Raw genomic sequence first — 12,927 nt, forward strand, 5'->3', positions numbered from 1 at the left:
GGCCATGATAGTGATTATTCTGCACAGCTGGTATGTAAGAACTGCAAAATTCCCATGATCACTGTTACTTTCCTTCTCAACCTTTCTGGTGAAGTTAATTGTGCAAATCTATAGCAAAGCAGAGTTGATGATAAGAGCTGTTTTGGTGGTGAGGTAAGGCCTATTCAATCCATAGAAAGAGCATGACTTTCTTAGCCAGCTCCCCATTCTAGCTAGCATAATGATTTGTAAGCTTTTTTGGATTTTTTTCAGACAAAAATCTTTACAGGAAACCTGTGAACCCATTTAGTAAGTACAAGGCTATTAATAGAAAAAGCTCTGGACCCTTCTGAAATTATTCAGAGACACCAGATATTAACAGACCGTGCCTCAAAGCACAAGGAGGGTGAAAGGTGTTATGATCATAAAAGGCTTAAAGCAGTGGACTTTTATACCTCTGACCTGTTTTTGGTGCCGTCAGCACCAACATTGACTCTGAAGTAGCAGCACAGTATGGGTACATTGAGTTTCAGGCACATAGTTTTTGTGCTGCTTTTCTATCCTCCTGTATCAAAGATGGTATCAGCAAGCATGTCAGAGCATATGACTCCTGAGAAAAGTGGATAATATTTCTGTTGTTCTGCTCTACAGATCACAGTGTTTAAATACAGGCATAGAATATGAAAAAATATAATTATTTTAATAGGATTTAAGGATATCAAATGACACTGGATGCTAATTTGTATCCCTTCTTTCTTTATATCGATGCAAACAACAAATCCTTCCACCTTTATACCTCTCTAGGGTATATACCATTCTGTGAGATTCTCAAAAGGTGGTCCTTAATTATTAAAAACAGAAAGGACTTAGATTTCTGTATACTTCTCTTTTTTTAATGTATAATGCTCAAATTCTGTAAATCTGTCAAAACATAACTGTCTGATACGATTTAAGTTTGTTAGTTTTTTTGCCTTATAACATTAGAAAATACATCTAATGTTTGAAAGCTAACAGATGCATTAGCAGTGCAGAGATGTAACCAGTATGTGGTGCTGTTAATACTTATATTGGCAAAGATTTAAAGGACTCTCTAGCGGTCTTGAATAGCTGTATTAAAGAAGGTGCTGTTGTGAACTCAGAGTAATAATGATTCTCTCATTTTTTGGGAACAGGTCCCATTGGAAGAAGGTTTGAATAAAGCAATTCATTACTTCCGTAAAGAACTTGAATATCAGGCGAACAATCAGTATATTCCCAAACCAAAACCTGCAAGGATGAAAAAAGGAAGAACAAGACATAATTGAAGACTGTTGGTTGAACAGGAAATGCCCTGCTTGACATTTGACGGATGTAATTTTCTTTTCTTTTTTTTTTTTTTTTTTTTTTTGAAAGAGACTTTGAAACAGGTATCATGAAGAACAAACTGGAATTTCATTCTGAAGCTTGCTTTAAAGAAGTGGATGTGCCTAAAAATAACAAACAAATATTCCCCTTCCCCTGCAAATCTTGCCTTGCACTTTTTAAATCTGTCTTTTTATGTAAAATAGAGTAGAAACATCTTTTAGTATCTTCAAGTTTTATATCTTGCTGTGAGATCATTTTGTTGTGACTGTCCTTGACAGTTTTATTTACTGGTTTCTTTGTGAAGCTGAAGATAAACACAAACGGGATGGAAAATACCAATTTATTTATAAAATGGGTACTATAAAATATGAGATGTTACTATGCATAAGAAAAAAGCTAGTGGTATTGTCAGATGAGAGACACTGACGCCTAGTATAGAGGAGTTTAAGAGAATTCTGTATGAGAGCTTTATGTATTCTTTAAATGAGAGATTTTTTCAAAGGTTTAGTTTTAGTTGTACACTTGAATTTGAGATATTTTCATTGATTACCATGGATAAGGATATTTTGAATCACTACTGTGTTGTGCGTACTCTGGGAATAAAGTTAATGTATTATTGGTTACAGTGGTTGAATATGCTATTTTAATAAAATATTGAAACTTCTATTTACTAGTTTGTGTTTCACTGTGGCCACATCTCTGGCATACACAATATATACGCAGATGTGTAATTAATTAGGAAGTAACATAAATAATTGTAAATAATTGGCTCAAGGTTAATAGCTTTTTGTCTTGCATTGCTCATCTCTTAATAGCTACACAGGAGGGGATGTGGGATGCTGAAACGGATAGGAAAAAAACATCCTGATTTATTTCAATTCAGGCAGTTGATAGTGATGCAGTAGTATAAGATTTTCTTTAAGCCATGGCTGCTAACTTCACCCTCCCTAATTGAGGAAATGTTTCTATTTTAAGCATTTATTGAATTGCCAGTAAATGCTTACAACTTCAATAACTATGCCTGTCATCCTAAAGAAATAAACTATAATTAAATTGTCCAGTTCCGCAGCGCAACACACCAAAGGCTGAATACCTAGAAGGAAGAATTGGCAGAGGGCTTTTAAAAGGTATTTTGGCTTAGCGCCACTCAAAATCGAAAATCCTAAATCTCATCAAGCAAAGTGACTTGACTTTATCTCGTTAAAGCTTGATGTTTCGTTAGCTTTTGAGGAACAGCTCCTTTACGTTTTTGAGGTCTGCAGACTGATGGTCAAGGTGGGAGTTACCTGCTGGGCTGACCTGGCACCCAAACCCAGGGAGGGCTCTGGGGGCAGTGTGGTATTTAGGTCCCCCTGTCAGAGCATGCCATCCACCAAAGCTGTCTGAACCTCCTGGTGCTTGCAAGGCTTGGAGGGTCATCCAGGCTGTCTGACAAAGCTCCCCAGGACTCCAGAAACAATTTGGGGCAAAGGTATTCTTTCTCCTCATATTTACTTCTCATTCAAATTGCACTGTTGGACACCAAAGCATCTATGAAGAGGTGGTGCACAAGAATTGCTGGATGCAGGGTTGCATTTAGAGCAGCCACTGAGCAAGAAACAGGAACTGTTGGGTACCAGCTGCTGTTTCCAGGACTGCTTTTCATTTTGTTCAATTACTTTAGTGTGAAATACGTAAACTGCACTGGAACAAACGTGCATCTGGAGACTGGCAGAAAATGTGCATTTTCAAAAAAAATCCCTCAGGAATTCTGAATGTTTGGATGCTACAGATCTGAATTTAAAAGCTTTTTACTTCACAGCCTGACCTCCCTCACAGAAGGGGCAAATTGGTCAGAGGGCAAATGCCTGGTGCTGATACAACCCATTTGTCAGTATGTGGTACGCCTCCCGCTGGGACTGAGTGACAGACTGCATTGATCTGTCACTTTTCTTGTGCCATTTCTAGCTTTTGTTGCAGTGGTTCCTGGTTCAGTTCCCATATCCTTTCTGTATGCTGTCTTCTAGAAACAGCAGCTGAGGTGGTGTTGCCCTTTGTGTTTGAAGCCAGTGGCTGGCTTTCTAGACAGTTTGAAAAGCATGAGTCGTGGGTGTTAAAACAGAGTCCGCTGGTGCTGAACACTGAAAATCTAAGATAATTTCAAGTTTTGTTTGGTCTGAGACTTCAAGAAAGCCATGTAGGTTTGTGTGTTGGTGCTCTCTGTCCCCACCTGGTGCTACACATCCGAGGAGGAGGAAGGCATCAGGTGTGCAAGGAACCACAGGTACGAAACAGCTGCTGCCACTTGAGCAGAGCCACTTTTGACAGAGGACGGTGGAGTACAGCGGTAAGCCAAGCCATGTTCTCATCTCAATGCCCAAGCACAACGTGTTGCTTTTTTTTTTTTTAATAGGAAATTTGGGAGTTGGGATTTCCTGTTGGCACCCAGGCAAGCAGGCAGGTTTAAACTAACGTGACCTATGTTACGTGGTCCCTATTTAGTCACAGTGGCAGTGACACAGTGGCACAAGAGGGCAGTTCGCTGGCATTAGGTGCGAGTCCTCCTGGCTCAGTACGGAACATGCAGTGCTAGCAGAGGTGTGTGGTGAACTGGATAGCTCAGTGCTGGCAAGTGAGGTCAGTTTTACAGAAGGAGAGGTGTGTAAGGCATCCAGGGTCATGGGCTCCTTGAATCTCACCAGGAGGACCACCCTTGCTGCCTGGAAGTTATCACAGTGTGAGGTCCACAGTAGGACTTTTTTTCCCCGCATGGACTACACGTATTTCTACACACAGTGCTGCTCAGAAGCTCCGTAAACCACATTATTGGTCCACAAACAGCTACAGAGAGCCTAGCAGACGGTTGTTTTAAGTAAGTAGTTCTGTGAACATACAGTCTAGAGAAGCTTCACGTCTTTAGGTTAGATTTTCTGCTCAGGGGAGAGTCATCTAACCCCCTTTTCTTGTGTCTGAGGTGTTTGCAGCTCCTCTAAGATTCTGGTTTAGCAACCATTGATCTCACCTCTGGGCATCTAAGTATGTCTTTGTTACCCGTTTATTTTTTCCCAGAAATTTTTAGAAACACATATATATTTTTTTAAAGTTCACTTTTGTTGAATATGTTTGGGATTGTCTTTCAGAGTTTAAGCAGGGGAGGAGGGAAGACACAAATGCAATTGCATACATTTTTTTACCCTTAGAGAACAGGCTAAAGAGGGCAAAACAGGGCTTTGATTAGTCTGATGGATTGAGCTGCTCCCCAGGCCTTCATTAGTATTGAGTTTAATGCTACTCGAGGCCAAGAAGTCCCTGTAGGTTGTCAGAGGCTGATCAGAGAAGACTTGTCCACAGAAAAAGGATGCTTTGTTACCAGTAAGGGAAGCGTGTACTCAGCACTGCTGGTTCCTAACATCCATACATCCTGCCCCTGAAATCAGTGGAAATGCAGCCAGCACAAATCCATAGTGGCTTTGTTCTAAATATTTCCCAGTGCTGGGATCACAAGTGGTGGGAGAAGAGTATGGCATGGAAAAGATCGGGACTGCGATAGGACTTGGCATGCAGACACTATTCATGTGCGCCAGGGTGACCAAGATTTCCCTGTCTCCACCTGAATCCCTTTAGTGGCCTCGAGACCCCGTTTTTATGCCATGTTCGTGAAAAAATCTCACATGTCAAAGTTCTTATTGGCAGCTCTGACTCCCTAGAGCTACAACGAACGGCAGCAAAAGCTCTGGACCTAAGCAGAGCTCCTTCTGTATGGCAGGGGGCTCCCAAATGTGATGCTGCATCAACACGGAGGTTTTTCTGAAATAACAATTCATATTTCTTGCAAAAATCAAACTCTGGTTCCCTGCTCCTCTTCACAGTCCCTTTCCTTCTCTTACTTACCTACCCATAATAGCAAATTTCATATTTTTTTTCCCACTTTTTTTTTTCTCTTCTGTCCCAGTGAAGTGATGCATACCCTGCACTGTCTGTGCAGTGGAATAGGAAATCTGGGACAGGGTGGAGACTTTTGTCTGGGTTTGGGGAGAGAAATATTCAAAGGAAACAATTGACTTTACTAATGTACTTAACTGTGAAGCACTCCATGCATTGTTGACAAATTGTTATTAATATTTTTCCTCCTTTTTCCTAAACTTGTGATGGCTCACGCCTGCTTGCTTGCTTTGCTGCTTATTTTATTGCATGCACTTTTGCAACATTGGAACTTCATGTCAGGTGGGTCCTCTGCAAGAAGGACAGTGTCCTCCCCTCAGAGCTGTTGCTTGGGGAAAAAAAAAAAAAAATGTAAAGCAAAGACCGTGCACCGTTTCCAAGAAATCAACTGAAGCCCAGCTACTCTGGAAGACTAAAAAACCCACTCCTGCTTCTTCCAGGAAGGTGGTGGAGTCCCCGTCCTTAGGGGTGTTCAAGGAAAGATTGGATGTGGCGCTTAGGAACATGATTTAGACTGCTCCAGCCTGCCCAGTATGGGCACAATGTAATGGAAAAGATTATTTTATTTTTTGTCTAGAGAATGCAGATCTTGCTGACTCTACTGGGAGCATTCAAGACACGGAAAGCTGCTGGAATGAGTCAGCCTGCAGGAATGGACACGGCTTGCAAAGGCCTAGGGAGGGATGGTATTTATTTACAGCACTTTCTTTAATTCTTCTTACTCGGCAGGTCTGAATTCCCAGTTGTTTTAAATTCTGGGAAATGATGGAAATCATCAGCAGGGTTCAAACTTTGCCAACTCCTTTGCACTTTTTTGATAGGACACAAAGTGGAAGCGTTCTTCCAGGAATAGGTGTTTTCCAACTGGGCGAAGGAGTGCTTGGCTCAGAACAGGATTGTTCCTGATTGGGAGTAAAGGGTCTTCTGCCCTAGGAAACAAACCAGTTCAAACCGATTAAACTGGCCAGGAGTCTGCTAAGTCTTCCAAGATCTAGGGGAATGTGGAGTTTCTGGAGCATGTTAGGCTAGGGCTGAAGCCGGGTTCCTCCTTGGAGCCCTTGTCCTGGAGAATCCTTTCCTTGCACAAGCTTTGGAGGCAAGCAAGCTTCTCTATGCTGTAATTAGCTTTTGTGAACCTCTTTCTCCTTGCCCCAACAGGAACTGTAAGGGTGCTGTACCACACAAGTTTGTAAGGCTGTGCACAGTAGGTATGGAAATATCAGAGGAGGCAACATGGCAGCTTTCATTTGAGAGGATTTCTTTTTTCTTTTCCCCTAGGAATAATTGGATGTATTTGTTCACACAAATGTGAATCAGCAAGCACATCTGATACGTATTGGCATATATTATATTCTCTATATGCCAAGCTAGATGACATAATGTAATTTTACAATTAGGTGTAGGAAAGCAAATGAAAAAGCCTTTTTAAAAATTAATCTCTAGTAATACAGCTCAATGAAACTCACTCTACTCAGCTCTACTAAATAATGAAAAATTGTTTATTTTATCAAAAAAAAAAACAACTTTATTTCTATAACACTTTATATATAGTGTACTACTAAGTAACAATAGTTTTAAAAAGTCATATTTCTCTTTTCAAAATCTGGCAGCTCCTTTACACTTGCTGTTCTACACAAACAGCAGGGGAAGCAGGGCCACTTAGACCCAACTTGCCCATCACAGCCCTATAGATACCAGCTGAGGGAGGCGAAATGACATCAGTAATCATCGTAGTTGACGCCTGCCCCATGCCTGAAGGTGTGGGGGTTCCGCGGGCCAATTGGTGAATCCTCATCGTAGTGGTGCTGGTAGTATCCACCGTAGTACTCGTTGCCACCGCGCCCTAAGCTCGTCCAGTAGGACATGTCATCTTCAAATTTCTGCCAGAAAAATAAATAATAAAGAAATAAATATAAATACTTGTTGTCCAAGAATAAAACTTTACAATGAAGAGAATAAAAGGAAACAAAAAGGTGACAGATTCCTTTTTTCTTTTGTTCCTCCAGAAATTCAGATCCATCACGTATCTGACAAAACTAAATCCCAGTGTCCAAGAGGTTTTATGACTGCACCAACTTTCTCTATGGGACATATCCAGACCCTGATGTGGTCCTGATGTCCTGACCAGCCCCGCCTGGGACCCACCACCCCACAGCCCTGCCCTCTATGCAGTGCTTAAACTGAGAGCATCTTCCAGTGGAACACACGCTGAGCACCATTAATATTTCTGCTACCCTTTCAACAGCAGACTATAGAAACATTTCAATGTTTTGCACTTAAAAATATGAAAATTTGTCTTTCTGTTCCCCTATGTCCTTAGTTACAAGGCCTCCAATTGCAAAATGAGTGAGAGAACCCTTCACTTTTTGGCTCTGATGTCTCACTTATTTTATTTTTCATGTTCCATTTTTAATCAAACATACAGCTATAGGCAGTAGGCAGTTCGATTCTGTACACGACAGCAGTGGAAAAACAGTATGCAAGGATATCAAATACTTGCCAAGCCAAAGCCTTTCCATATGAATGACTCTTTGGAAATATTTTTGGCCCAGATTTGAAAAAAAAAGTTTTGCAAAATACACAATGGGTAAGTATGGCCTAAGTCCTTGCTAAAGCACGGCTGGAACAAACAGTTATTTCATTGTTAAAACTGTGTCTTAATACTCCAGAAAAGCTCCTAAGTGGATTCATTGTGTCCCACAACAGGCCTCGTTTCATTTTCATCAATGCACGCAGCAACGTGCAGCGAGGAATACATCTTATCTGCGTGGCTTGTCCTTGCTACTTAACCTCTTGGGATTTGCACCCAGTCTCCAGTTGGGGATCCACAATGCCGCGCTTGTTATTTTTCCTATTGTGTCAGGGGTATGGCCATGCTGTTAAAAAGTAACTTGTATCTGCATAATGTCCAGGAGCAACAAAGAAACGTAGCCTTCATTACTGCAGTCCAAGCAAAGGATTGTTTTTAATTGTTCCAGCTTTGAAAATGAGTGCATTCATCTTCTAAGCAATCCACGTAACACAAAGGTCTAAAATGTACTCCAGCTTGCCTGTGCCCATGCAGTCTCATTAAACACATTCATGCAGCTGACAGAAGCCAGGAATTCAAAGTCTATATCTATTTTTACCTCTTATTTATGTACAAATTACTCCACACATGGGACTGCAAGTAAATGCACGTTTTCCACTCTCTTTCAGTGTCTGTTGAGCGGGGCTTTGTGCAGCGTGCATATCAGCTGGGAACTCTTGCTTCCACTCCAGTGTTTATACAAATTAACTGTTGTAGGGAAATACATCCTTATCATTTGAAGGGAGCACATTGCCAGGCAGGTTTCCTTTCGCATTTAGAGTCAAGGCACAGCTGCCAGTTCTGGCAGGGGCCGGGAGCCATGCGAGGTAGGTGACGGTGGTGCAATTTCATTGAAGAACACCACCCAGGACCAGCCTGGTGTGGCTTTCTCAGCGTGTTTAGAAGCAAATTGATTGAGTCGAGCCTGCCAAACTCATTTCCTGAGACGCAATTGATTACCCCGTCTGGCCGACTATTTCTCGAGGCAAGCTTTGTCTGTAACCTGTTAAGCTTAAGTTCGGTAGAAGGCAAGAATTCCTGCCAGGATTTTAACACTGTTTTGTCTGTTAATATAACTACGTGGAAGTCTCTAACAAATACCAAGCTTATATTTCTGTGCAACGTTTGCTATTTAAACCAGATGAACAAAATCTCAGCATCCAACTCGTGACCAGGAGCAGGGCAGCCCCTGGAACAGCTCACCCTGAGCCCTGACGTTCCTGGGGTGCCTCACTCACCGCCTCGTCGAAGCCCAGGTAGAGGAACTGCTGGTACCACTGCTGCACGTCGGGCTGGCTGCGGTCCCACAGCTGCCGCTTGTGGCGTCTCAGGCTGCTCAGGAACTCCTTGGCCGCCTTCTCTTTCACCGACACCTCGGGCTTCACGGCGGCGGGGGCTGGAATTAATTCCCCCCCAAAAGACACGCCAGGAAAATTTTTAATCAGCCTGAAATGTACCCCACTGTAAACATTTCGTTGTGCTCATTACCTCTGTCCTTGGCAGTGCAGAGTATGTAGCGGTAATAAAAACAGGGACTGGCGATACAGTACAGTTTCACAGCTATTCCTATTCTCTTGGACTTTGTAACAGCTATTCTGAGCCCGAAGACATGTTAAGGGTGGAATTTAACTCAATAACCCACACAGAGAACAGGAGACTGGCCTCTGTGTGCTGCAGCCACAGGAGAGGGAAGGAAGACAGGAGGTGAAGTTACAGAGCCAGAAGCAGCTGGAGAAACGCATAGCTCAGGGGACGTGGGGGAATGCTCTCAGCATGCCAGGCTCACAAATAAGGGGTTTGCTGCTGCTGGAGGAGCGCAAGTATATCCAAAACGTGCATTGGTGAGGGCTGGACAGCCCCTCCCCTGCTAAGCACAGTGATGATCCTCTCATCAAAGTGGCACAGTGCCATGTGATGGCAGGGTGGGCTTCTTGAGAAACCAGGAGCGTGCATAGAGGTAGGAGGAACATCTTGCCTGCAAGGAGCTTCCCCCTGGGCTGTTCCTCTCACTGGGAGACAGAAGAAAAGCCAAAAGATGCCGGAGTGCAGGAATGGCTGCTGCTACAAGCAGTCACCTATTCACGGGTAACACACAAGGACCTACACCTAGGGAAGGTGTCCCAAGGGGACAGCAGCAGGACCCACAGGGACCTGTGGGCACAGACACCACAGAGCTGGCGCTGTGCTCTCAGGAGTCACATCACACATACTTGTGCACAGCCAGCTTTGGGCTAGGTGCTCATACAGCGCTCCTCTGGCTGCTCTCTTAGAGCAGTGAGGACACTTTTAGAGCTGTGATTGATGACAGCTGAATCAGAGGGGAAAAAAAAATAAATAAATAAAAGAGGGAAAGCAATTTGCTGTCTCTTTACCTTCTCGTTTTTGAAGCATCAGTTTAAGCTTATTTCCTCTCGAAACGTCTGGAGAAGCAAAAATAAAACACATTTCAGCTACCCACTCTATTTAGCAATGAAATAACAACAACAAAACAGTCGTATCTCAACGGGCACACAGAGAGATGCCGTAACTCCCCTCCACCAAGGGAAAGGCTGGAGAAAGTTTCCACCAGTGCTCCCGTTTACGTGCCTTGGTGCACCGCAAGCTACAGGGAAGCCTCCAACCCTCTGACACCCTTTCCCCAGCAGTTTTGGGGAGGGAGCCCCAATACCTCATCTGCCTGACACAAAGTTTGCCTTTTCCAGCAGAAGGTCTCCAGCAGTGACAACACCTGGGCTGGGACGATCAGCCTGGGGAATTGTCATGGAGCGTGTCCTCGTGGCCAGTCCCCAAAACCCTCAATGAGCCCCAAAAGCAAGGTGCTGGTGGGAGATGCTCGTCCCGCACAAAGCTGCGCTCACTCACCGGGGGCCGCGCAGAGCAGCGGGAGGAGGAGGAGGAGGAGGAAGAGGAGGAAGGCCCCGGGCAGGGCCCCGCGGGGACACGGTGGAGGCATAGCGGAGAGCGGAGTCCCCGCCGGGCCGGGACGAGAAGGAGCAGAGCGAGGGGAGAGCGGGGAGAGGGGGAGAGGCAGCGAGGGGAGGCAGCGCCCGGCACACGCCGCGCCCACGCCCACGCCCCAGCACGGGGCCCCGCCGCCGGCTGAGAAGGAAAAGAAAAAGGGGAAAAAAATAATAAAAGAGAGAAAGAGAGAAAGAGAGAAAGAGAGAAAGAGAGAAAGAGAGAAAGAGAGAAAGAGAGAAAGAAAGAAAGAAAGAAAGAAAGAAAGAAAGAAAGAAAGAAAGAAAGAAAGAAAGAAAGAAAGAAAGAAAGAAAGAAAGAAAGAAAGAAAGAAAGAAAGAAAGAAAGAAAGAAAGAAAGAAAGAAAGAAAGAAAAAGAAAGAAAAAGAAAAAGAAAAGGAAGAAAAGAGAAGAGAGGAGAAGAGAAGAGAAGAGAAGAGAAGAGAAGAGAAGAGAAGAGAAGAGAAGAGAAGAGAAGAGAAGAGAAGAGAAGAGAAGAGAAGAGAAGAGAAGAGAAGAGAAGAGAAGAGAAGAGAAGAGAAGAGAAGAGAAGAGAAGAGAAGAGAAGAGAAGAGAAGAGAAGAGAAGAGAAGAGAAGAGAAGAGAAGAGAAGAGAGAAGAAGAGGGAAAAAGGAAAGAGGAAAAGAGAGAAAGAGAGAGAAGGAGAGAGAGAAATAAAGAGAAAGAGCAAGAGAAAGAGAGAAAGAGAGGGAAGAAAGAGGGGAAGGGAAGGGAAGGGAAGGGAAGGGAAGGGAAGGGAAGGGAAGGGAAGGGAAGGGAAGGGAAGGGAAGGGAAGGGAAGGGAAGGGAAGGGAAGGGAAGGGAAGGGAAGGGAAGGGAAGGGAAGGGAAGGGAAGGGAAGGGAAGGGAAGGGAAGGGAAGGTTAATTTAAAAACAATGAATTGTTAACCAAAGCTACTCTCACTGCAACACTTAGGACATCCTCCCCTAGCCATACTCCAAGTCCCCCCTCACCCATACCGAGCTGCCTGCTCTGTGTGCAGCAGGCTCTGTTCCAGCCTGTGCGAGCAGCTGCTAGCCGTAATTGAGGGCTTACGTGATTTTGTGTCTTTTGTGCTTGAACGTGTAGTTAACTGTGTTTCAGTAGCACAAGGCATGCACTCTTCTGTTTAGCTTTGTACAGCTTGCCAGTTTCCAGCCGCATTTATTTTTGTGGTTACATGTAATCCAGTATTAGCAGACAAAGACTTCTCAGCTATTCATACAGGTTTTTTGTTACAGCGGAAATGAAAAAAAAAATGGCCGTAACATGTCATTTAATATTTCTCTACGTATTAAGTCAGTTTGTCATTTGCCTGTAATACTGGATGAAACTGAGAGCTTGTCTTGGTGGGAAAATAAATCAGAATTAACCAAAGGTTAAGTTTTTTTCTGCTTTCTGTCCTCTCCTGTCCTCCTTCCCTTCCTCCTCCCAGGTCCATGGAAGACTGCAGTTCAGTTAAACTGAGCTGCTTTAAAAACCATTAGGATTTATTTTTCTTCAGATAGACAGGTTTAGCGTGTAATAAGAACTGGGGGTCCAAAATCCAAACTCACTAACCAGAAGTCCCCACTCAGCAGGACCAGATCTGTAATGGCTCCTAAGCTTACTGTGCATTTTCCCATTTCAGGCTTAAGTTCCCCTCAGTGAATTCAGCTTCTCTCAGCATCTTCCTCTACAAATGTCCAAAACACGTCAGATTAACCGCGGTGAAATCCTTGTCTGCCCCGGACAGAAACCTCTCTCTTGACTTGCAGCAGAGACCCACAGCTCTCAGGAGATGGTCACGGTCTTCTCACTGCCTGCTGAAGCCGTGCCAGGGTACAGGGAGGAATACAGGAGGTTTTAAAGGAGAGGGCAAGCAAGAAGAGCAGGGCTAAAGCTTTTCCTCCGAGCAGCGATCCCAGTGACCGAGGTGCTGACACAGGAGCCAGGTCCCCTGGGCCAACTCCTGTGCAGCTGAGAATCAAAATTATTGTCCATTTTATCACTGCCTTTGAGTGTTTCTTCCCTATTGCTCCATGTTTTGAGCCTCAGTGCTCTCAACGTGTAAGGCCGTGTTGCAGCAAGCGCCTGTTCTTCAGCATCAATGTGCTCTTTCAGTAGCTTAACTTTGATGGTCTCTTTACTAAAACCGTTTGGCTTTTCTTGGAAA

General features: G+C 43.9%; 2 protein-coding genes across 3 annotated transcripts in view; one reads left to right on the forward strand and one right to left on the reverse strand.

The window, feature by feature from the left end:
• The window catches only part of UXS1 (UDP-glucuronate decarboxylase 1), a 56,297-nt gene extending 54,310 nt beyond the window's left edge, over positions 1–1,987 (forward strand). For both annotated transcript variants that reach the window (XM_082775248.1, XM_082775249.1), the window contains one exon: positions 1,152–1,987. In XM_082775248.1, coding sequence (XP_082631374.1) covers positions 1,152–1,283 — 132 coding nt within the window. In that variant the 3' untranslated portion in view covers positions 1,284–1,987. The remainder of the gene's footprint in view (positions 1–1,151) is intronic.
• Positions 1,988–6,728: 4,741 nt separating this feature from the next.
• ECRG4 (ECRG4 augurin precursor) lies at positions 6,729–10,795 on the reverse strand. Its single transcript, XM_082756993.1, has 4 exons — positions 10,676–10,795; positions 10,186–10,233; positions 9,052–9,209; positions 6,729–7,124 (listed from the first exon to the last, which is right to left on the reverse strand). The coding sequence occupies exons 1-4, from the start codon at positions 10,764–10,766 to the stop codon at positions 6,963–6,965; spliced, it is 459 nt and encodes a 152-aa protein (XP_082613119.1). The 5' UTR covers positions 10,767–10,795; the 3' UTR covers positions 6,729–6,962.
• Positions 10,796–12,927: the final 2,132 nt, after the last annotated feature.

Source organism: Aythya marila (assembly GCF_965140915.1).
Source record: "Aythya marila genome assembly, chromosome: 1".
NCBI lineage: Eukaryota > Metazoa > Chordata > Aves > Anseriformes > Anatidae > Aythya > Aythya marila.

What these genes read in the sequence shown, in the direction of transcription:
- ECRG4 (XM_082756993.1), bottom strand. Translation starts at nt 10,766, where the DNA reads ATGCCTCCACCGTGTCCCCGCGGGGCCCTGCCCGGGGCCTTCCTCCTC. An exon ending in GCTGCTCTGCGCGGCCCCCG is followed by an intron (nt 10,234 to 10,675) that starts GTGAGTGAGCGC and finishes TTGCTTCTCCAG; the next exon opens with ACGTTTCGAGAGGAAATAAG. An exon ending in GATGCTTCAAAAACGAGAAG is followed by an intron (nt 9,210 to 10,185) that starts GTAAAGAGACAG and finishes AATTAATTCCAG; the next exon opens with CCCCCGCCGCCGTGAAGCCC.